Genomic DNA, 25,697 nt, shown 5'->3' with positions numbered 1-25,697 from the left:
GACCATCTGAAGTACATAAATCATTATTTCCAACTTGATGGATTATGACATTTTGCTGTCTATCATGGAAAGCCATGTGAATGATCTTTTCTACACAGTCACTTATATTCAGTTTGCTCTGCTGTTAATCATTATTCTCATTATTCTGATTTTCATTAAGTCCACTTATGTGTATATTAGTGTATATTTTACTGGTTCAGCCACAACTGATAACACAAGAAAATGCTAAAAAAAAAAAAGAAACGGCACAGACATTACACATCGGGGATTCCATTCACTCATATTTGTTTCCAGTACACTGAAATTCCAGAGCACAAGAGGAAATGCCACGTGTACACACTGCGCATGCCCGACGGGGTTTACGTTGATCCTGCTGGGTGATCCCAACTTCCTGTGGAAGAACAGAAGTGTCTCACACGATTATCTTGACAAGGCCTACACCCGTAGGTAGTTGAACGGGGATCGGCTATAGCCATGGTCCTGTGATAGTCAACAAGTCAGTTAATTAACTTTTAAGAAAGTTCGAGACGGCGATATAGTCGCTGTTTAATCGAACATCTCATCGCGTCGCCAGGTTACGTTAACCCGCGCCAGCCAGCTAGTTAACGTTAGCTAGTTAGCTAAAGACGCAGCTAGCTATTCGCCAACCAGGCATCTCAAAATTAGATCACGGTGTCTATTTCAAGATGTCAACTACGGGGTTCAACTCTCAGAATGGGGCAGGAGGAGGACAGACATACGCGAATGGTGAGCAATAGTAAATTCACATCAATTCGTAACGTTACCTGGCTGAGCTAGGTAGGTAACGTTAGCCAGTTAAATTAGCTAGTAATAAGCTAACACACTAGCAACAGTTGGCTCTGATTGAGCTGTCTACATGTCCATTTGCTAACTGACTATCTTATTAACGTCGTTGGTTAACGTTACCAAGTAAGATTGGTATGTCAGATATAGTTAGTTTATGTCAGCTACATCTTTAGCTATTGATAATTAGCTTAAGATGCTAGTGACGTTAAGGCACGGCCAAGGCAGTAGTCAGTGAGGACAGAGGGGCGGTCGAAAAGCTAACGCTAGCTACATTGCTATCCAACTAGCTAGCGAGAACTTTCGCTTGTCAAGATGACAAACCAACAGGTTGGCAAAACAACGCATTGATAGCGAGGATAATTACCGTTAACGCCAGGTATTAGGTGGCCCCACCAATACCCAATTAGCACAACGTTAGCTGATACTAAGTTCATCCCGTTAGCTACTCTGTTACCCCGCATTCAACTGAGGGAACTTTTCCTGTCATGTCTAAACATCTATCCAGCTTTGGCTTGGGTCCCGTGACATTTGCCTGCTGAGGGTTTTTCGTGGGCACTTTCGTTGTCAGTGAGTAATCACATAGTCAAGACTATTATGTTCCCTCACTGTTGTGCAATACGGATTTCCAGCAGGCTAAGGAGTCCTGGCGTGTTTGTATCCTACGTTTAACTGTACATGTGGCACATTGGGGATGATCCAGATATGATCCGAAGAACTTTCTTCAGACTCAGCCCATAATCTACCTCAGTGTCAGACTGCTGACACATGTCTATTGGGTTTCCAAGAATGCGAGGGAAAGGAGACAATCTGAATTCACTCACTTCAGAGCTGACAAAAGTGTGACCATGGGCAGCCTCAAAGGGCTTTTTCTTATTGATGCTTGTAGAGGCATTTTCTTGTCCTTGAGGGTGAAGCAATTGCAGCTCGAGTTTATAACGCCTCAAGTTGTTCATCAAAGCTGTAGATAACTCCATTCAGAACTTCTAATAGTTCATTCACCACATTCTCCCTTAATCTTTTTCTTATCTCCCTTGAATCAGACAGGTCATTTAAGGCTTTTAATCCAGCTGTGTTCCTTGAGCGCCGATCAATCTGAAAACAGTGTGGTAGATGACAGAAACAAACCCACTAACGCTGTCAGGGTTTGAGGTTAAATTCCCACTGAGGCTTCTGGGGCCCCTTCTAAACCGTATTGTAAAATGTTTTGGATAAGCATCCAACAAATCACATACATTAACAGAGTGCTTACCGTTCCAAACCTTCCCTGTCATCAGGTTTATAACAAATGATTTGATTAATATGAATTAGTCTTTAAACTTCCTTCTGTTCCACTGATGGCTTTGACTGATCTAATGCTGATTGGCTCCTTGTTTCTTGATTTCTAGTCATTGATTTTGAACTATTTTCCTTTACGTTTCATTTCGGTTTACCTTTTAATGAGCTGATTTATGATTGACTCTGAGGTCTTCCTGGTCCCAGTCTCTGTTTGATTGGCCGAGAGCTGCGGCTGAGCAGGAGCTTTAGTTCTTGAGGTTTCCCCTGGTCTCAGGAAGGACAAAGATTTGAAGTGGATTATATGCCTTCGTCCCTCTTTGCTCATTGAGAAGAGTTGTTTTCTAATCCCTTCTATCGACTTATCCTAGCTCTCCTGTTATGTAGTGCAAGGCTAAGTGGATAGTAGTGAATCTGTTGCCATTATGTAATCACCTAGGTTGCAAGCAGGGATGCACTGATGCTGTGGATTTAAGGCGGATTCCAGTTCAGAGTATTATAATTTATGTATTGGTCCATATGAAGTGCCAGTCCGATCCATTAGGGCTGGGCGATAATTCAATATTATCGTTTATCGTCTTTCAGTGGAATCATATCGTGATGATATGAAGATATTTTGATACCGTGACACGCATTTCTGCTGGCTAAATTGATGATCACAAACAAATTTTACTTAAAAACTCTGATAAAATGAGGTATGGTAGGAATATTATTTGAAAATTGATTGATTATTGATTTCAACCATATCGCCCAGCCCTACGATCCATTTGTTTTACTGATTTGGGCCAATGGATAACAAATATTTGAGATCCTTTTTTTCTGTTGGCAAGATCTTGCATCCATCTATGTGTGAAAGGAAAAAAAGTTGTTTTGCTTTTATATATGGCATGATATGCTAGACTGTTTGTACTGATACTTGGTTTTTGGGAAATTGCTAAACCAGTGCCCCATTTTAGCATGATATCTGCACAATATCCAATCCTAGTGTTCTTAATTGAAAGTTGTTTCTACTTATGCTAATCAGCATAGGGAAGTTGATATATCTGATTAGAAAAAGCAAAGCACTCTTTTGCATCTGTGGTGTCTGTCTGCTGTGTTCAGACAAGGTAGGTCAGACACGGCTCAGAGCCCCTTACTCACTGTCACTACAGGCAGATCATGGTGCATTAAATCCAGGTAAAGAGATTATATCCTGAGCTGTGTCAGTTCACTGGTCATTTGGAGGATTTAAGTCATTTCACTCACTGCCCCCTCTACCATTACTGTGCCATCTGCTTTTCAAATTCAACTTTTTGACCTGTGCCTCAGCTTCAAATTGAATCATCAAAAAGTAGGCCAATGAAAAGTAAATTTAGATGATATTTTTTTTTATCCGTCAGCATTTTACAGTGGCTGTGTGTTTTTTTTGGGTAAATATTGAATCACTGTTCAAACATAGTTGTTGAAATGTGTTTCAATATTCCAGTCCATTCTCTTTAATTATCATGAACCTTTGACCTGACATTAACATGCCTTTATTATTCTTGCTCTGTCCTCCAGGTCCGTCACAGAACCCAGTTGCGCTGCAGCAGCCACCGGGGGTCGGCTACATGGTTCACCCTGCTCCATACAACCCAATGCAGGCCAAGGCTCCCATGCCCCCTGGCCCCGGACTCTACCACCCTGGGCCCTACCAGCCCGTTCCCCCAGCCAACTCCTACCAACCTGTCCCCCCCGTCAGTTCCTACCAGGCTCCTCCCGGCCAGAACCTGTTGACCAGGCCTCCGATGGGGGGTCCACCGCCCCACACCCCCCCTCAGTCGGCCAGTCCCAGCCCCGGTCCCAGGATGCCCCCTGCTCAGGCCACCCCTCCACCGCCTGCTGTGTCTTCTAACAGCTACTACCCAAACCCCCAGCAGCAGCCCGCGGCTCCTGCCTGGCAGTACGGCACCGTCCCTCCACCGATGGGGGCGCCCGCTCCCATGAGTGCGCCCCCCCGCGGCCCCATGGCTAATCATGTGAACCCGGCGCCGAGCTCGCCAGCGCCACCACAGTCGTCAGCGGCTTTCAGCTCTGTACCTCCAGGTCCTGTCTCCCATAATGCCACACAACCCCTGGTGCCAGGGATGCCCCCCACCTCCCTCCATGGATACACACAGCCAGGTAGGAACGCCACTGGGGCATGGGGCGAAGGTTATGTGTAAAACTATAGGCCAGAAGACTGTTACCAGCCTATGTACTGTCAAACTCAGTAAAAATACTTACAGACTTTATTGTCCCGTAGGGAAAATTTCTTTGCAGTAAGAAACACACATGGCATGGCAACAGAGAAACAGTAACCACAACAGGTTATAGTAAACAAACAGTATCAAAAGAGCACAGTAGTGAAAGTGTGAATGTTAAATGAAAATTGTACGCTACAGTATCAAAATAATAATCATACGAAGAAGAAACAACGTCCCAATTATAACGCGTGAAACATGTTGTCCCCCATGAACGATGCCGGTCCCCTTTGGGCCAATCAGTAACAAGATGGATCATCCCTCCAGGTTCGGCCAGTCAGGCCAGTGAAGGAGTTGCGGCCTGTCGGAGTTTGAAATTTTGACCTTTTAATTATAGCAGCCACATCCATCCTATCTGTGTCATTGAAAACGGCAGAACACAGTGCCAAGATGCATCATCCCTCCAAGTTTCATCAAAATCTCAGTCCCATAGTGCCCCACCCCTCCCAAATTTCATTTCATAGGGAACAATAACCATTCCATAGCACTTTTATTCTGTCTTTTCTCTTTCCTGTTAATGTCCTTCATTGACTGCCATGTGCTACTGATATGCGTATCTAGCAGTGATGTGTTGGAGCTGGACATTGCCCTCTGCTCCCACGCTGAGCCGGTTGGCTGGCTGCTCCCTCTGTCTCACTTCTAGGCAGAGAGACTAATTTACTCTCCGTTTGTACAAAGGCCAAACAAGAATTTTATAGTTGCCTCTGTAATTTCTATGTAGCAATGCGGTGGTGTTTGGGGGGTAATTTTAGCTTTGATTCCACGTCCCTTCCTGTTGTGCTTCTAGTGTTGATTGTAGTGATGTTGGCAGAATGCACACATTCATTCTAGGACTATATCTCATTGTGGTTCAGATGGAAAATTTGGATACATTATGCTCGCTGTTTCATTTCAGATTTTCTCTGGCAGTAGTGGTAAATTTCTTGTTGTGATGGCGAACCATTACTGAGTTAATACAGAGGAAACACTGTGATTTCAGTGACAAGGGGAAGGGGAGAGTTTAGCAACAGCTGTCTTCATTGAGGAGTATTTGAAGTATTTTTGGATTTTTTTAGAGCAGAGGCCACATTACTCAGTTGAACATTTTTGTGCAATTATATATGGTGATTTTATTTTCTAAAATTATCATAAAATAATTTCTCATTGATACATTTCATTTGGAATATTCACTGCAAAACGTCACAATGCTGATATGAGATGCAAAAATGAGTTAAAGTAAAATTTTGTTCTTCATATCACAAAGTTGTCACAAAATTGATAGTCATCATCATCATCAGAATCTGTTGCAAAACAATCAGGATTTTCATTTTAGCCATAATCGTGCAGCCCCAGTTTAATTCACTAGTCTAATGAAGTCTGTTCCTCCTTACCTCTTTAAAAACACTGTACACTTTTCCTGTTTCCTCATAATTGGAAATTACCCTTTTCTGTTACTGCTAGGTATTCCTAAGAATAAATAACCAACCTGACAAATTGTCCCCAACTGTCATTTCAGTTGGGGGACAATTTGTCAGGTCTGGTCAAGTCTTGTCCAGCCTTGTGAGTAGGATGAAGTTTCCCTCTGGGTATATTTAAATGATTTACTTACTTATGGTCAAAGGAATATGTTTATTTTACAAATAGCCTAAGATCTTGGATTAACTTGCTGTTGTGCGACGAGAAGGTAGGTAAAAGGTTCCAGTATTTATTTAGTTTGCTACGGAGCATGGTAATGTTTTTGTACATTGTATTTTTAGCGGACTATGCAAACTGGCTTTGTATAATTTCAAAAAGCATTTGCATATACACCAAATATACAGAGGTGAAAGAGGTGTTACCATTCGCTGTACATCAGTAAGTTGATCAAGGAGCTTCTATGCCGTACAGATGATCCCGTTAAAGGTCCAATATTTTTCAGTTTTTATGATTTTGATTGTGATGTTCTTTATGACGTTTTGCAAATAAATGTAGGTTAGGGAAATGGGTTTTTATTGAATGAATTTGAAGACTAAGATCTCACAGGCATACCAATCAAAGTACTGGATACTGATTGGTCTAAAACACCAGCTCCTTTAAAGCTATTGAAAGGAGAGTTCATCATCATGTCGAGTCCACTGGGGCAACTCGGGCTCTTGAGATGACTCCTCTCCACACATCCCGGTCCAGCATGCTAGAGCGCAGTTCATCAGCGCTGGCATAGCCAGTGTCCTTCTTCAGCACATCCACGTATGTTATCCTCCTAGCACCATGTGTGGCTTTACCATACATGGGTTCCCAGAGGATGAGTATGAGAACTCAAGAGTTCAACTGCTGCAAACCTGCCTGATTGGAAGGATTTTAGTAATTGTTTAATGACACAGACAATCAAGTCCAGTCGTGATGTGTTGACTATAGTTAGTCTGAAACTGCCTGTAAAAAGCAACAACTTTACAACTCAAACAAAATAAAACTTTTACGATGCCTTCATCAAACATCTTTGATCACATATGTACATAAATAGAAGAAAAATGGAATTCCTATTACAGGGCCCCTTTAAGGTTAGGACTGGAGGATGGGAAGTAGCTCTCTAGTCAGTTGTTCTGTCTTAAAAAGGTTTTATAAAAGCCAAAGCCATATGAAACATAGGATTTCTAGTGCTAGACACTCCTGATCTTACCCTTCAGTCCAGCCTTGCCTCTGTTTGGCCATAGAGGTGGATGTGTCTCAGTTGCTCTTCTCTGACATTAGCTAGCTGTGGGTCAGTGGCACCACCAGTTGTCTTCACCTCCGCTCAGAGCTTATAGTGTTACAGACACTTAGCGATGCCTCCTAACTGGCTTCTACATGACATGCAGCAGCCGTGCTAAGTGGTCTTGTTTTACATGATGCAGTAATGTTGATAGGTTGTGATCCAGCCTAAATGATGCGACTAAAAATGGAATTTCACCTGAGATGAGAGGAGGTTGTTGGTGAAAGTTATGTTACTTGTGTTACTGCTAGAATGACTGTTTTAAGATTGTTCTTTTTTGTTGTTGGTGTTATTTACCAGGCACTGCTCCCCCACCAATGAATCCCATGGCTCCCAACACATACCAACCAGGCAGGGCTCCCTACGGACCCCCACCCACAGGCCTCCCACCCACAGGCCCCCCACCAACCATGAAACCCACCCCGCCCCCCACTGGACCCCCCATGGGCAATGCCACCCCTCCACCCCCCAAGGCAGATGGTAAGTTTCTGAAATCTGGCTCTTGGCATCTTTTTGTTTACCTGCTTTCTCCTCAGGTGTGATGGCCTGTAAAGGCTGCGGTATACTTTCAACGCCACATACACATTTTTGTATAGGCTACTTGCTGCAGCTTTGCATTGTACATTTATTTACATTTCACACCGGTTGAGCCAGTTGAGTGATCATAAAGAGGCAGATGGCCTCTAACAAGTTCAACAAACCCAGCCTCCAAACGATTCATTTTGAAAGAGTTGACCGCGAGATGTTAGCACAAAGATGTAAACAAAGACAGTAAACTGGAAAGACTACACAACCAATCACATGATATTTTAGACCAATTGCAGATGGTCACACAGTGTGTGAAGAGTTAAACCAGTTCAGACAGCAAGCCTGTGTGTCTTACTTTTCATACAAACCTGCTGAAATGTGTTTCTGCAACAAGTATACCACATGTTTGAAGTACAAGCGTATCATGGCTCTGTGCTGATTGTAAGATGAGAGTGCTATCAGTAATAACCATTGTGTTGTGTCACTTTGGGGCAGGAACAGTATGTCCATGTACAAACCAGCCCTTTTTGTTCTGATCGCCTGCTTGTTTCCCTCCCTCCCTCCCTCCTTCCTCTCCATGCCAGCTCAGTGTGGGGGGGCAGTTAACAGCACTCTGTCCCCCACTGAGCCCGATTGCCAGGAGGGGGATATTGAATGTCCAGGTGTGGCCGAGTCTGTCAATAGCTATTAGCTGTTATGTCAGTGCCGTGGTGCTCATCCTGTCCTTTCCGTGCTGTTGTTCATTGTGTCCAGGGATGCACTGATTCCTCAAACTGATTCCAAATACAAAGCTCTTAAGTACTGGCTCATACAAAGCTGCAGTCCATGTAGAATGTTACAAAATTCACTGGACAAAAATGGTTGAGAGAGAATCAGTTTTTCTGGAGGAGAACTCTAACATAGTTCTATGTGTGTAAAAGGCAGGAAATCAAGCGGCTTTGCTTTGATTTCTGAAATGTTACTTGTGGTTTATGTTATCAGACATTAATTTGTAATATCCTATTTTTGCTTGGTTATTCCTCAGTATCAGTGCATCCCTTCTTAGGTTTGTAGTTTGATCACCTCTCTTTCTCTCGTTCATTCTCACCACATCTCCCATATGACCCATAAATATACTTATAGCTGCCAAAGAACTAGATGTTTCATGTGTCTAGAGAATCTAGTTCTTTGATACAACCTAAGCTACACCACTTTCCATCATGACCTTTTTCTCCAAGTTTTTTCCAGCGCTGTCGATAGTGTATTAGTACCCCTTGTATCCATTTCTGTCACATTTCTTGTAGCTTAATTCCTTCCATCTCCATCGTCTGTGGTTAGCACACTGTGATGGAAGTAGCGTTCGGGTTGTGCCACTGGAAATATTCATATCACGTCTGTTTACACTGACACAGGACCCGTGGCTGGCAATGGCCCTCAAGCCCCAAACAGCTACAATCATGTTGACAACAAAATGGGTAAGGCCGGTTTCTGTCACGTATTGAATTGCTTTGACACTGACTGCATGTAAAGTCTAAACTCACTCATTAAGGTTTGGTTTAATGGCACAAGGGACAGTTAAAGCAGATGCTGTGTATTGGTAAATGGACATTGTCTCTGGTTCTGCTCATTGATTCAATTTCAGCTGTCAATACCAATTCTTATGCTAATTACTAGAGGAAATTAAGGGTTTCCAATAAACACCTTTCTTTTCCTTCTCTTTTTAAAATGAGCACAGTAAATTCCTTCTTTAGTGCTTTTTTTAACACTGAAAAATCAGCACCTGTAGCAGAGATTTGTCTTCACAAAAATATAACTAATTGAGGAGTGGAGCATCCCAAAGCCATGGCATGCTGTTATCAATTACAATTCTTTTATTTTCTTATGGATTCAGAATTTCTTTTTGATAACTAACCCTACTAATAATCAATGCTTTGTCTACTGAACAGCTTTGATTCATTTTTCTTCCTACTGATATGACTCTAAGTTAGTTTCTGTTCCTGTCTCCTTTCCAGCTGGCCCGCCCCAGCCTGGCCCCCCCGGCCGGCACTTGGGCCACTACCCCTCCCTCCCCCCCGGGTACCAGAACACCTCGGCGCCCCCCAGCGCCGGCGCCCCCCCCATGCACCCTGCGATGCAGACCGCCACGCAGCCTTACACCCAAGCACCTCAGCCGTACCAGCAGGTGAGCTGGATCACACAGCAGCGCTCTGACACTGTACTGTTGGAGCATTTTGCATAAACAGTGTGCCGGGTCTCTTTGTTTGTGGAGTGACATGCTCTGCTACGTCTGTCATGCATTTGCCTTTTCTTTTAGCACACATGCAAAACCCTTTAGTCTATGCAGGCCTCTAGAGGAAGCTAAAGTTGCTGCTTTTTTATAAGGAGCTGGTGTGCGTTATTCACAGATGGAAAGCAGACCAGAATAATTTGAATTGACACGTTGGCAGCTATAATAAGCTTTCACAGCTTACTGAAATTCAGCTAGTGAACTGATGCTTTGATGCCTGCATTCACGCCTGCATATGATTCTTTTTTATACAGTTATATCAATGTATCAGTTTGCCGATACAGCTTTTATTACATATGGCCCGATATTGCCCTTTTATTACACATCAGATATCAGCCAGCCAGTGTTGTCAACCACCGATACAATGGAGTTTCCTTCCTGACCACAGCTACATCTGTAAAATCTGTAGTGAAATTTTATTTTGTTTGCACTTCTTATGTGTTCATTTAAATGTTCAGTTATGTTTTTTTGTAAATTTTCCTTTTTAAAGACGGTAATGTATCCCAGAGTTTCCCCTCATCATTGAATAGGTGCAGTGGGTCAGCCTGCCCTTAAGGAGCTGTTGACCCCAAAAGCAATTTCATTAATATCTTTGTAAATGGAAAAATTCACCATCCCTTGGTCTAACTTATTCAGAGGCTTTTCCACCCTGCCAAGAATACAATTCTTGGGTGAGTGTGATCTTTCGGCATCATTGGTCAAATTTTAAGATATTGAATATTAGCAGATATCTACCGGTCAAATCCTACCCTCAATACATAGCAATAGCACTGCCAGGGTCACCCATGCTAAATATTGTGGCTCTCACAAATTTGGTAAATGGGTCCACCAAATAGCACCTGTGCCTCTTCTCCCCGACTGACTCTTCCCCCCTCTCCCAGCCTCCTGGTGGCCCGGGCCCGGCCCAGCTCAGTCCCTCCCTGGCCGCCCTGAGCCTCCAGTCCAGCACCCCCGAGGCCCTGCGGGTGGTGAACCTGCTGCAGGAGAGGAACCTGCTGCCGGCCGGCCCCATCCCTGCCCCGACACCCTGCCTGCCCCAGGACCTGCAGAAGATCAACTGCAACCCAGAGTGAGTCAGGATGGACTGCATGGCTTTATATTGATTCTGTCTTTTATTTGATTATGTTTTATCACTGTTATTTTAGTAATATTTGTATTATTGTAGTTGTTATGTGTTAACTCTTAATTTTGTTTTGAATATTATATTATTACATCTGAAAATAAAATTACTAATAATGAAGTAGTTCATCATTATTGTTATTATACTAGTAACGAGTAATTTAAATACAAGTAACTTTTGTGATTTGGATCAGGATTTTATTTTTTTTAAACCGAGATATAGTAGATTTGGTGTGAATTTCTGTGAAATTATTATTTTTTCTTGAATTTCATGGTGCTGAATGTGAAAGCTATTTTTAAGAATGTTAAAACTAACTGTCTTCGGGGGCGTTTTTACATTCTAAACTATTGTACAAGTCCTTGCAGTCAAGAAAAAAAAACTACTAAGTATCAGGTAGTGGTGCATTCCCGAGAGAAAGCAGTAACACAAAAACTCAAATGGGACTAAACCAGCACACTGAGAAAGGCTTTGTGAAATGTCGGCTGTGTTTAGGCTTCCTTATGTTCTGCCTCTAAACACATTTCAAATTAGCTTGAGCATAATTTTTGTCCTTGCAATTGCTTCCCCATTTGAGTGTTTTTGCACTGGCTACATTTACGTTTTTAAATTGCTAACAGTCAAGGTAAAAAAATTAAATTGGCAAAAAATCAGCAAGGGAATTTCTAGCCAACAATGGATCCAATCCAACGCCGATCCCTGATGTATTTGATCCAGTCGCCCAAATGTCGTACAGTGCTGACACGTGTAGAATAGCAAGAACAGCAGGACGTCCACATGCAGCACTAAAGTACTTCTGTGTTTGTGTCTCTCCAGGGTTTTCCGCTGCACCCTGACCAGCATCCCTCAGACCCAGTCTCTGCTGAACAAAGCCAAGCTGCCGCTGGGCCTGCTGCTCCACCCCTTCAAAGACCTCTCGGTACCACAGCAAGCGCTCTCCACACTCAAACCAGCCCTAAGCACATTGTTCGCACACAGCAGTAACTTGTGACAGGAAGGTTGTTGAGTCCTAAACACTAGCTGAGAAAAGTGAATAAAGCTCCTAGGTGTGAATAGGTTTTACTGTATGAATGTGAAGCAAGGTAGTGCCAGAAAACTTCTGAGTATGTGCTTCAGCTCTTCCCTGAATGAGTAATAGTTAAAAAAAAAAAGCCTGCATCCTGTAGATAAAACGCCTAGACCAGACTAGAAATGGCTTAATATTAAGGGTCGATTTTGACGATTCTTCTCAGTATAGGATTTGACTAAATATGTCTCGGAGTTAAATCTCGCTGTCAGAATGATTTCATTCTTGTGCTATCTGTGACACAGAAGGAACTTGAGATGAAGATGTAGAGCTAAATGAAACCCTTTATTTGGATGCCATTTGCGACGACTTTGCAGCCAAGAAAATGAGTTTGCCTCGAGGCGTTTATGCTGAAATGTCACACGGCGGTTGCACTGTGTTTCTTCCTGTGCAGCAACTTCCTGTGGTGACGTCCAGCACCATCGTCAGGTGTCGCTCCTGCAGAACCTACATCAACCCCTTCGTTTCCTTCCTGGACCAGAGGAGGTGGAAATGCAACCTGTGCTACCGAGTCAATGATGGTGAGGAGGGGAAATGGAAAGGAAAGACGATCATCTGAAAGGGCTATTGTCATTGGAAAACACTGGAGGCCCTTAACAGTTCCCAATTGGCGTGGCAACAAAATGCATTTTCATAAAGTAACAAGTGGAAAAAATAACAAACTCCATCATAGTCAAAATTCCTTTTATTTTGAAGGTGCTGGTTTTGATCTGAATTTGGAATAGATTGTAAAACAGTTCTGTCACGTAAGGGAGCGTTCACATAAAGCAAGTTTGGAGGCTGGTGTTGACATCTGACAGCCAGCAGTTCCTCAGGCTTTGAAAGCCTACCATAACACAATGAAGGGAGGGCAAACTGCAGTCTGAACTGATGCTTATATTCAGCTGTTTCTTCATGAGTTCTTAACTGGTATGGACACCGGAGTCCATGATGCTCAGCTAAAGTTACAGGACCTTTCCACTCTGGTTCATACCAAAGAAAAGAAACTGTAGACGTGATCGCTCCCTAAGATTCAGTGTTCAGTATTGTAGATCTGTTTCTTGTAACCTGACCCTCAGGTTCAGGAGAGACAGGCAATCTATAACAGGAGTTAGTTTTGTTTAATCATTCCACACAGACTAGAAGCTGCAATATGTATGTCTGTATATGCCGTTCATATACAATATATAAGCCATTTGGCAGGCAGACACCTTTATCCAGTGCCATGTGTACATATATTTTTAGTATTGACGGCTTCAGTGGGAATCAAGCATCCTAATCCTGGAAGTGTTTGTGTTAAGATGTGAGAAAATATAAGGGAGGAGAAACCACTATTTATGCAAAAAGAAGGTAACCGTCACAAAGATAAAAAATGTGTACATTTGACCATGGAGCAGTAAATACACAATATACTGTACATTATACTATGTCCACACACATGTTTCATGTTGATACGTTCTTCCTCCGTCAGCAAGGATTGTATCCATTTGAAATGTGTCGCCTTAAATTGTACATGTATTATTAGCCATATACTGTATATTATTATGTAGCCATATTTACTGTTCCACAGCCTTTGTACACATTTTCATCTTTGCGACTGTTAGTTTCAATAAATGATTTTCTCTTTGCATTATAAGTGATTCCCCACACCTTATTTTTCTAGTATCTTGCTTTCGTGGGAACCCTTTGCCCTTCTCTAGTACTGTGATCTGACTGTTAGAATAACCTGACTTGTGTGTGTGTGTGTGTGTGTGTGTGTGTGTGTGTGTGTGTGTCGCTGCAGTTCCTGAGGAGTTCATGTACAACCCAGTCAGCAGATCGTATGGAGAGCCACACAAAAGACCTGAGGTCCAGAACGCCACCATCGAGTTCATCGCTCCCTCAGAATACATGGTAGGATTTAGCAGGGATTATACTGTTACACTGACATTCAGCATATAAATATAAATTAGTTAATTTCCAAACATATGCATCAAAATAATTACTTGAAGCTCATCATCATTCAGAATCTCTAAAATATAGAGGAACTACTCTGTAAAAGTGGTATTTTGTCATTTAATTACCTGCTATCTTTGAGTACCTAGAAAAGCGCTATATAAATGTAATCAATTATTATTATTATTATTATTATTATTAAAAGTACCTCAGTTTGTTTTCATTTTGTGCCATCAATCATTTTGTAATAGTAGGTTTCACTTCTTTCAAATGGTAGAATATTTATTTTTTAACAAACTATTTAAATGGAAACTGGGCATTAAATTAAATGTCCTCATTGTTGCCGTTTGTGTGAAATATTTGATGCCCTCGGGTCCGATGAGCCAAAGTTGTTTATTGTCCAAGTGTTTGCATGCATCTTGCAAATTATGTGGTGAGCTGTGTGTGTGTATGTGTATGTGTGACTGATTGCCTGTGATGGTGTGTGTTTCATTGACTTACCTTATGAAACCTCTGGCCCTCAGCTGAGACCGCCACAGCCTGCTGTTTACCTCTTCGTTCTGGACGTATCCCACAATGCAGTGGAGACGGGGTACCTGAATGTGGTCTGCCAGTCACTGCTGGACAACATTAATGCGTATGTACATCATTATATTCTCAGTTATTGTCTATTTTGAGAAGACACCAGGATCTGATGTATCTGCCCCTTGTGCTTTTATACTAATGGCAGGGGGGCATTGTAGAAACCTGGCTCAGATGTTTGAGATGTCACTTATTATATGTGTAGATATACAGACATATGGTTATTTGCAATCACTTATCCTTGGCAGATTATGAGTATATGTTATTATTTATACATGCACTTGTTTAATGGATGTTATGTTTCCTTAATTCATTCAGCAGCAGAGGGCCACCACACAAACAAAAAAAATTAAATGAAACAAAACATATTTGAGCTAGATTTTCTTCAGAATCTTTTAATATTAGGAATCACTGCTTTATCACAATAAAGTACACAAGTAAGAACAGTGTTGGTGCCACAAACTACATTTGAACCTAAACTGGTACCAGAATGAGGACTAATGGACTGGCTGGAGCGAGGAGCAAAAACCAAAAACACTGTTTTGATCCCCATGAAGTTCCCCATATTTTACTCTTTTTTTTTCTGGCTGTGGAATATTCCTTCACTCCCTGAGATAGATACAGTATATACTGTAGCTTTGTGTCAATAATTATTGACCAGCTGTTCTGTTCTATATTCTTCAACATACGTTCAGTAGTAGTAATCTTAACTGATTGCTGCAGTGTAAAAATGGGGCTCACGCTTGTTAGATGCAGCTGAAAGAAGGTCATCCCTGTCACTTGACTGCCAGCTTATTTATTTATATATATATATGTGTGTGTGTGTGTGTGTGGGTGCTCTAGGCTTCCTGGAGACTCGCGGACCAAAGTAGGCTTCATCACCTTTGACAGCACCATCCACTTCTACAACCTGCAGGAGGGGCTTTCTCAGCCACAGATGCTCATTGTGTCTGACATTGAAGGTGAGAAGTGGCCGACAGCAAGGGCTTTGCTTTCATTATTACAGCCGCTTGACACTAACTGCGTGCCGAAATTCACAACCAATAAATAATCAGAAAGTGGCCCATTTTCTGTCCTTTAAAGTCACAAAGTGGGGCAGCAACAGAGAAAAGCCTCCCGTCTCTGCTAGTTGGACCCCGCTGGATTTTCCCTATTTGCCCAAATTAAATTTTGGTGTTGCATATGATCACTGGTGGGAAATACAACATCAGATTTATTTTTGTATTTATTAGATTATTAGTTACCCACTTTACCTCAAGTCAGTTTGTTGCATCATGAGCAAAGGCTTAAATGTTTTTTTTCTTTATTGCGTTTGTGTGGTCTGAATCAATCCCATCAAGATGGTAATGTTGGAGTGTTTGTAACTGCATTTTTAATGGCATTTTTTTTTCACTTCACAGATATATTTTTACCAACACCAGACAGCCTTCTAGTAAACCTCAACGAATGCAAAGAGGTGAGAAACTTCACCTTGGTTCAAGCTAATTGTATGTCAAGTTTTCTAAAATTATACTACAGCATCTTCATGTGCTACAGGCATGGATGGGGGGTGCGGCCTGTCTCACTACATTTATCCAACTCACAAATCCATAAGCATTTGCACTGCCATGTGTTTTCTATTTCTCAAGAAAAACATTAACTAGATAGAAGATGTCATTTCACTCAGAACATTTTGGACCGACTGTTGGAGAACTTGAATCATTCTCAAATTTCACAAAAATGAGTTTCAAACCTTGTGTTTGTTTCCCAGCTTGTGCAGGATCTGCTGAAGAGCCTTCCACATCTGTTTGAGAAGACCATGGAGACCCAGTCCGCCCTCGGTCCGGCTCTGCAGGCCGCCTTCAAGCTGCTGTCGCCCACCGGGGGGCGCATGTCTGTCTTTCAGACCCAGCTGCCCAACCTGGGGGTGGGGGCACTCAAGTCCAGAGAGGATCCCAACCAGAGGGCATCTGCCAAGGTAAGAGCTCTAGACAAAGAGTCTTAACAGGTTTCGTAGATCCAAGGCTCATTAAAAGTACTCAATATGAAAAATAACCAGGAAAAAATTCAAGTTCGGTATGGCAGTAATGGTATGTGCGGGGGCTCCTATGAAATTCTACCGTCTTTACCCACCACCAGTGAGAAAATTTGACACATTTTCTTAGAGTGACTGTCTTTTGACCTCATTGTCTTGTCTTCCTCCCAGGACATCCAGCACTTATCTCCGGCCACAGACTTCTACAAGAAGCTGGCTCTGGACTGCTCCGGCCAGCAGGTGGCGGTCGACCTGTTCCTGCTCAGCGCTCAGTACTGCGACCTGGCATCGCTAGGTGAGTTCAGATGGGACGGGGAGATGGAGGGAAAGGGGGGAGTGGGGTTTCTGGTCCACTTGTTACTGCTCAATACACTACTGTGACCTGGCATTGCTAGTTAAAGTTTGCCATCAGATTCATGAGTCATGATTTACTGGCCTGTTGTTAACATTGTGCTGGCCTGTTGTTAACTTTGTTCTATATATAATAAAAGTCAAAATAATATTAGACAGAGGTGAGATTCATTAATAATAATTATTAATCAGTACTTTTATTTTCGGATGCCTCTATTCCTTTAAAGGTTTAAAATTAAAAATCTAATAATTAAACTTAAATAAATACTTTTTTTTTGGGGAGATTGGCCGGCTGGTCAACTCAACTCCCATTAAGCAGTGAGAATATAGACACCAAAATCATCCATGAGTCCCCAATAGATCATTTGCTGCAGCGCTCCATAGTAACACTTTAGCAAACACTCTGTTGAGTGATAGTAGGCGACTAGCAGCATCTTCAAAGTAAGAACACTAACCTTTTAGTAATAAAAGTTGTTAGTAGTTTTTATTATATGGCCTGTAGATTCTTAAAAAATGAAATATCATGAACTCAGTTTTGCTGATTTTGCCAGGATTATTTTTGGAACCTTTTCAGCTGAGAAACCACATATTCATCCACTGTGCAGTGATTTCTATCTGTACACAGTCTGCCATCGCCCGGCACAGTCACAGGGAAAGTTTGAAGAAAGTTTTATGCAGACAGTGCAACAGTAGAATTGGCTTAGATTCCTGTATTGCCAACATTGCAAGCAACCAATAATGAGTGCAAGAGTCAAAACAACAGTCCCCAGACAGTTAAAATTAATTTAACATTAATTTGTCTACAACATCCATGTGTCATCAGTAATTGAAAAAAGCTAGATACAGAAATAAGAGGCAAGCAGAAAGGGTTTTTTCTTTCAACAAGACCAGGTGCGAGCAGGAGAGTCAGGTGTAAATCTATTTTTATCATGTTGAAAAGAAGACGATCAACATCTCATTCCTTCCTCTCCTCTCCTCTCCTCTCCTCTCCTCTCCTCCCAGGTTGCATATCCAGATACTCTGCGGGGAGCGTGTACTACTACCCCTCCTACCACCAGCAGCACAGCCCCTCGCAGGTGGAGCGCTTCCAGAAGGATCTGAAGAGATACCTGACCAGGAAGATCGGCTTCGAGGCCGTCATGAGGATACGCTGCACCAAAGGTCAGGTGGAGTCCAAAATGGGGAACTTATTAACTTTTTTAGATTTTAGATGATTTGACATAATCTCACATTTATTTTCAGTGAGCAGAGGTGTGATTTTTCTGAGTTACAGTTTTTTGGACATTTAACTCCCATTAATTTCTAAAAAATATTTTTTAATGCTTTTTTGTGTTCCTTGTCACATCCCTGAGGTGTTTTCATTTTCCCCTGCTTTTCTACTATTCTCTTTTATTTATCTTGTCCCGATCACATTTCTGCAGTGTTATTTTAATCATGAAAAATCACATGATTGGATTATGTATTCTTCCCTGTGAAGAATGACAGCGGCTGCCTGGTGTGATAATTATATGGAAAGCTACTTGTGTGTCTGTCAAAAAGTCCATATCAAAAGTTTGTACTTTTTATAGCCTCTCTGCTCAGAATGCTCATGCATTCTGAAATGTATGACTTGTAGAAGACGCCATCCTCATATGCTCTTTCTAACTTTCTTAACACATTAATAAATAATAATATAGGACACTTTTACTGCAGTATGTACCAGCAGTACAGCCTGCTCAGCTTCTGAATACATTAAAATGTGACTGATGGCTGTTAGTCCTTGCAGTAAAAGCTCTGTCAATCAATCTGAAAGACAAAACGTCTCCAGACCCCAGACACATTGATTTTTTTGGGGCTACCTTTGTGCATATGAGAGTATTATAGATTGGTAACTCCAGTTTCTCTCTGCAGGTCTGTCCATCCACACGTTCCACGGAAACTTCTTTGTGCGCTCCACCGATCTGTTGTCGCTTCCCAACGTAAACCCGGACGCCGGCTTCGCTGTGCAGATGTCCATCGAGGAAAACCTGTTGGACATGCAGGTTGTCTCCTTCCAGGCCGCGCTGCTGTACACGTCCAGTAAAGGTACACACACACAGAGACACACACACACACTGGTCATGGAATTTCTGGAATATCATGAAATTTTGAGAGGTTGTATTCCAGACAGGGAAAGTCAGGGAATTTGCTAAATTCACTGTACAGGAATTTACCAGAATGTATTTTACAGCTTCACACATTTATTGCACCAGATAGTGGTTTTCAGCTGTTTTTCTCCACAGCAGACCAGCTGGAGTGGAAACCAGACTGTTCACCCCTTTGAAAAACGACATTAATAAACCAGGAAGGAAGAACATTTTTAGGTCATTGAAAAGCTCCGACTTAGTTATGGAAAGTAATGGGAAAAGTCCTGGGTTTTCAAATCAGGGCCATAGTTGGAACCTTGTATAACGTGCACACACCTTTTAGTGGATGCTTTTATCCGAAGTGACTTGCAATACCATGACTGCATGCATTTTTTATTTGGCTGCCATACATTTGTATGGATTTAATATGGATGTTCATATGGATGTTCATATGGATCGAACCCGTAACTGTGGCAGTGTTGGTGCTATGCTTAACCCAATATGCTACATGAGACTACGCATGCACAATTGTACATACACAGATATTATAAGCCCACACACTTATTCACATATTTGATTTATAATAGAAATGTAGTTGGACTGATTGTCGGATCAGATCTACTGTGAGGCTTTTCCAGAGTATTTCCTGGAAATTACTGCAGGGATTTGTTTTGGGGAATGAAGCTTATCTACGTTTCAACTGTAATATAGGCATTAATATGGAACAGTATTGTTACTTTTTTTTTCTATGTCATCTAATAGGGTTATGCTAGTGGAACAGGTAATTAAACAGGTAATCTAATCAAACTTTGAATTTAAGCTGATTAAATGTTAGCTTTGACCTTGAAAACATGTCTAAGATTTTTAAAAACTGAAAATATTTTTTGCGGGGAAAGCCTCCATGTTTAAAATCTTTAAACTAAAAAGACATCTGTAAGTTAAAAATCTTAAACGTGAACTGTCTCTGTAGCTAGAGGATTCTTCAAATCCAAATGTAAAAAGGAGAAATAATGAAAGTTTGTCCTGTTTCTTGTCTTCAGGAGAGCGGAGGATCCGTGTCCACACCATGTGTCTCCCTGTGGTCAACTCTCTGTCAGATATCTTTGCCGGTGCTGATGTTCAAGCCGTCACCGGACTGCTGGCTAGTATGGGTACGTACCGCACTTGCAAACAGGCGGACTTATTTTTTATTTTTTATTTTTTCTTAGAATAAAGTTGTTTTAGGCAACTTTTGAAACAAGATATTCTGGTGCTGTGCAGAATACCTGGCCTGCAAATCAAACTGCATGTTGGAGAAACTGACCAAACCTGAAGCATTGGCATCACATTTCCTCTTCCCCCTTACTATTACATTTTATATGTAAGATTGATAAGATAAGATTGCCCACGTGTAACAATTGCATAATGTTTTGTGAATATTGCACAGCCTTAGTTCCTCAAATGTCTGACTAATTTCAAGCAAAGTTGTGCAAGTATACCGAAAACATCAGCTTTAAGTTTTAACTTTATGCCAGTCATCATTTCATCACAGTTCAAATTTATACTAATACCAGGCTGTTTCTGATGGATCAGAGCCTCACTCCAATAGTATGTTTTCAACAAGAATATTTTCTTCCATATACAGCATGAGTTTGGTGTGTGTGACTAAAACGTGAATAAATGATAGCTCTCCATTAGTCTTTATTGTTATGGTAAATGGTCTTTGCCTGGCTGGATGCTATAATCATAGCAGGCTTTTCCCCCACTTCTCTGTTATTAGCTCTGACAGATGGCGGTGATGAGTGACGGCGGCTCTGGTTGCCTAGTAACCGTCACATGCAGAGCAGTCAGATGAGCCTGGGCTTTTCTGACACTCAACCACTACTTATAGAACAGACACTGCTGTTTCCCTTCCTTCAAAATATGGAACACCAGGAGTTTGACATTTAGTTCAGTCGAATCTCTCACCACACTTCTCAGCTGGAACATTAGTCACTGCACGACTACTGTAAATGTATAGGCAATCCCAGTGTGAATGTTGTTAATGAAAGTACACAGCCTCTACCATTTAATATGAATATTCACTACATAATACTGAAATAAACAGTTACTGTCACAATGAAATGAAGAATGGATTCACCTTTTAAGCAAATTCTACATGTTATGTACACCGAAAATTTTTATATCAAAATCCCACTACTGTTACTTCCCACAAAATGGCTTACTTTTAGTGGTGCTCATAACAATTCAACCGTAACAGATTTTTGGACAATCCCCTCTCCGCCCCATCGATCATATATAACTTGTAACTTCACAATTTTCAACATGACATAAATGGCAACATAGTATGTTATGGTATTTTTGGGTGTTCAGCCCTGGATTTATTCATTTTAAAGAATCCAAAATTTTTGACAAATCAAGATTCAAGTCCCTCCCCCCAACATCCTGTTTCAGTCAGAAATGTGTCAAATTACGGAAAAAGACACAGCTGAAATGCTGTTTCAATTAATGGGAGACAACTGACAACTTGACACGTGTCCTTCCTCTCTCTCTCTCTCTCTGTAGCTGTGGACCGTTCGGTGTCGGCCAGCCTCAGCGATGCCAGAGACGCGATGACCAATGCGGCCATCGACTCGCTGGCGTCATACCGCCAGGCCGTGTTGACCATCCAGCAGCCCGGCCTGCTGGCCCCCGCCTGCCTCAGACTGTTCCCTCTCTACATCCTCGCCCTGCTCAAACAGGTCTGCCTCTCCACACCACACCAGCACATGACACGGCAGCTTTGAAAAGAACATGGAAAAATAAAAACATCTACTGCACTGTCAGCCAATTTTATGCATGCTAAGCCTCTATCTCTATTTCTTCTTGTCCTTCCACTGTATTTTTCTAAATTTGTCCGTTATCCTTGAACCAGGGGATCCCAAACTTGATACTCAATTAGAGCTACACTTGTTAAGATTTTTGAGTCATTTTTGTTTATTTTCACTGCAGAGGTGGGAACTCAAGTCACATGACTTGGGATGAATTTGAATTACTTGAGACTTGACTTGATGCATGAAGAGAATATTGAGACTTGACTTGTTTGTGTAAATTACTTGAAAGTTATGAGATTTGTTCCACTAGACAACTGAATTTAAATTCAGAATTTATTGAAGTTTAAACTGGTTATAGATGTCAAACTCATGATGCACTTTAAGTTTTTATCCTATTAAAACCATATTGCTTTGAAAAGTTGTAGATCTTTTCTTTAAGATATAAAATTTATACAGGACGCTTGATTTGCTCTGACTTGACTCTGTGTTCTACATTTAGACTTGAGACTTTACATTTATGACATGCACTTGACTTGGTAATCTACATTGAGACTTGGGACTGACTTGGGACTCGAGCAAAGTTGACTTTGTCACACCTAGTGAATGAAATAACACTGAAATCGGAACTATTCCACATTTTGCTGTGGACCCCACTGGATCCTTCTCAGGAACCTGTGGATTCTCTGGACCCAGCTGTGGAAACCCCTCTGTTAACCCTTTACTGATCTCTCTTCCTGTGTGTGTGTGCACCTGCAGATAGCCTTCAGGACGGGGACCAGCACCAGGCTGGATGACCGGGTGTTTGCCATGTGTCAGCTCAAGTACCAGCCGCTGGCCTACGTGATGCTGATGATCCACCCTGCTCTCTACCGCGTGGACGACCTGACCGACGAGGTGAGGGGATGAAATGCTTATTCCCACATGTTCTAGCTGTAGATATATTGTCAGTTATTGCGGTTGCAGCCCCACTTTGTGATTTCAACTGATAAGATGGGTGTATTTTTACATAAAGTCTTGCCTAGTGCATGTCTGCTTTTGTTGCTCCATTTCAATATCTCCCACAGAGATTTTGAAGTGTCCCTCCGTTACTAAATGTTCTCTTCTTTCTTCTCTCTCCTCCATCCTCAGGGGGCTTTGAACATCAGTGAGCGGACCATCCCTCAGCCCCGGATACAGCAGCTGTCTGTGGAGAAGCTCTGCAGGGAGGGAGCCTTCCTCATGGACGCTGGAATGGTGAGGAGGATTCAGTCCTGGCTTTGAAATTAGCTCTCATAACACACTAACAGAGATACGAAAAGGATGCTACTCCCTTGTCTGCTTCTACTTCAGTTAGTGATTTCCTACATTATACCACAAATGTACTACCAGCGTGTATTTTTCCTTTTAAAGCGCTTGGATTGGAATGTACAAGCTCTAGAAGAGTATCTACACTTAAATTTTCATCTTACACGCACACTTTTTATCCAGAATGATTCAGAATGAGTGCAGCAGTAGAGGCTTCAATTCCTACATCTATAACATTACAAACAACCAATAGGAAGGAGTACAAGTGTCAGAGCCATAGCGCTCAATTTTGTCAAATTTGTACTGAATATTTGCATGTTTCTTTACCATTGACTCTGCCCCTTATTCCAAAAGGTTATGTATCTGTGGATTGGAAGGAATTGCAACCCCAACTTCCTCACGCAAGTCCTGGGAGTTCCCAACTACACTGCCGTGCCTCAGAACCTGGTAGGAAACCTCATGTTGCACCAATCCACCACATACAACTACATTACACCCTCACCTGAATTGTCAAATGAAACTAGATGAATACTTGTACTGTACTAATACTGTTATTCTTCTCCAACAGTACGTGCTCCCAGAGCTGGACACTGCCGAGTCCCAGAGAACCAGGGCTTTCGTTGGCTGGCTGAGGGATCAGAGGCCTTTCTACCCCACCCTGCATGTCATCAGGTGGGCGTTAGACCACATAGAAGAGAGAGTAGAATCAAGTAGAAAGTGCATCTAGTGTTAGTTGTCTCTAGCTCTGTGTGGAGAAATTAAAACCAGCCACCAGTGCTGGTAAAGTTTGAGTTTGGCTGGGAAGTTTGTCTCCTCTTCCAGCCGCTTTGGCAGGTAACCCACCGTCATCTGAAGGTCTGATTCTGTTCCATTCAAGGGGAGAAAAAAACCTTGCTGGCTGGTAAAATAGTGAATAGTTGTTGGTGAGTTCAGGGATTTACCAGACACTGTGGCAATGGACGAAGACACTCCTGCCCTGTTCTTCCTATTTTGCATCTCAACAACCACTGCTTGAACTTGATTCCAAGAAAATTCCCAAACTCCTATGACTTCAGCACAATAACAGCAAAACAGAGTGACATTGAGGTTGAACTTATTGATCTTGTCAACTGCTGTTACAAAGTCTTAAAAAAGTCCAAGTTCCTTTATTAGCACTTTGAATTGACACTTGGAACTACTACTACTAAACCACAATAATCATGATCACAATTTGTTTTTGTTATATCGATATATATCACAATATGGCTCACATACGCCGAATCACGTTAACGAATCAAGTTAAATCAACTTAATGTTCATCTCACTGAACCAAATGGTAATGTTCGGTGTGATGTCAAACCAAACTGAATTTTTCAAATAATATACCATGTAATAATATGATTATTCTGATTAATATATATTATTATACCGTATAATAATATACCATACCTCATTTTGTGAGAGTTTTTAAATAAAATTTGCTTATCATCAATTTAGACAGTAGAATTGTGTTACAATATCCCAAAATCACCATAACATCACAATATGATTCCACTGAAAGACGATAGGATGGAAGGAAGGAAGGATAATATTGAATTATCACCCAGACAGATACTGATGAAGCTTTTTTGTGTGACTTTCAGGGATGAGAGCCAGCTGAAATCCAACTTTGTGCAGAACATGATCGAGGACCGAACGGAGTCGGCCTTGTCTTACTACGAGTTTCTCCTCCACCTCCAACAGCAAGTCTCCAAATAATAAGTCCGTCGGACCGCGGAGACGAGGGAACACCGATGCGAGGACACGCATCGGTGTTGTATGTATGTGTCTCTGTGTGTGTGTGTGTGTGTGAGCGCGTGCGTGAATGTGTGTGTGTGTGTGTGTGAGAACAGCGGGAGGCATGTTCAGGGATGCCTCTCGCTCCACCTCCAGCTGTGGTCCAGCATCTCTCTGAAAAAAGCCTCGATGGAGCTGAACTGAACTGATGTGAAACGTCACAAATCGAACTATTTGACGGACTGACCGAGGACGGAGAGACGAAAAATCTCGATTCTGATGCTGATTTGGCACTTTCCCCACCCCCCCCACCCAGCTGGAGCAAACTGTTGGAAAATGAAAATAAAAAAAAAAGAAGAAGCAAGAAATCCATGGCGGTGATGATGATGATGATGATGATTATATATGTCAATGATCGAATGAATCAGTGTTTATTCTCATAGAACAATGCTGTCTAACAGAGGTATCGTTCAGATACAGTACAGGCAATGGATGTGTGAAGTCTTTTTGTTCAAAAAGCACAGTTGTCCTTACTAATAGAAGTAAAATAATGTATGTATGCTTAAGGCTAGGTTTATGAGGATGATTAATGTGTCCACGCTCAAAGACTGTTATTGGGTGTCACCTGGAGCATTTGTACACAGAACACCTGAGCTCTAACAATACTCTCTAACATAGTAGTGAAGGACAGAACGTGTGCTTTTTATTTCTCAAGTCATTATAATCGTGTGTCGAACAAATCCGTAGACTTTGTTGTAAATGGCGGAAACGTTGAAGATGTTTGAAGGCGGACCGACCTCGCTGTAATTCGCTGCCTTGAATGTGTCGACTCAGCAATGGAAACCTTTTTTTCATCCTGTCACGGTCTCATCTGTC

At 41.8% G+C, this 25,697-nt stretch overlaps 1 protein-coding gene across 1 annotated transcript; it reads left to right on the top strand.

Annotated features, from left to right (window-relative positions):
• The first annotated feature begins 406 nt into the window (after positions 1 to 406).
• sec24a (SEC24 homolog A, COPII coat complex component) lies at positions 407 to 25,697 on the top strand. The gene is made up of 23 exons (XM_071543075.1): positions 407 to 747; positions 3,619 to 4,221; positions 7,348 to 7,527; positions 8,967 to 9,029; positions 9,567 to 9,736; positions 10,723 to 10,910; positions 11,775 to 11,877; positions 12,419 to 12,545; positions 13,787 to 13,896; positions 14,463 to 14,575; positions 15,364 to 15,482; positions 15,921 to 15,976; positions 16,271 to 16,477; positions 16,706 to 16,829; positions 17,888 to 18,046; positions 18,776 to 18,949; positions 20,031 to 20,141; positions 21,535 to 21,710; positions 22,539 to 22,676; positions 22,911 to 23,015; positions 23,421 to 23,513; positions 23,635 to 23,738; positions 24,689 to 25,697. The coding sequence occupies exons 1-23, from the start codon at positions 687 to 689 to the stop codon at positions 24,801 to 24,803; spliced, it is 3,399 nt and encodes a 1,132-aa protein (XP_071399176.1). The 5' UTR covers positions 407 to 686; the 3' UTR covers positions 24,804 to 25,697.

This window comes from Centroberyx affinis, unplaced genomic scaffold (assembly GCF_046629955.1).
Source record: "Centroberyx affinis isolate AG114_WGS23_722 - 3 ecotype Tasmania unplaced genomic scaffold, CSIRO-AGI_Caff_v1 ptg004218l_1, whole genome shotgun sequence".
NCBI classification, from domain to species: Eukaryota; Metazoa; Chordata; class Actinopteri; order Beryciformes; family Berycidae; genus Centroberyx; species Centroberyx affinis.
The sequence above is the reverse complement of the archived record's forward strand: the minus strand, read 5'-3'. Positions and strand labels throughout refer to the sequence as shown.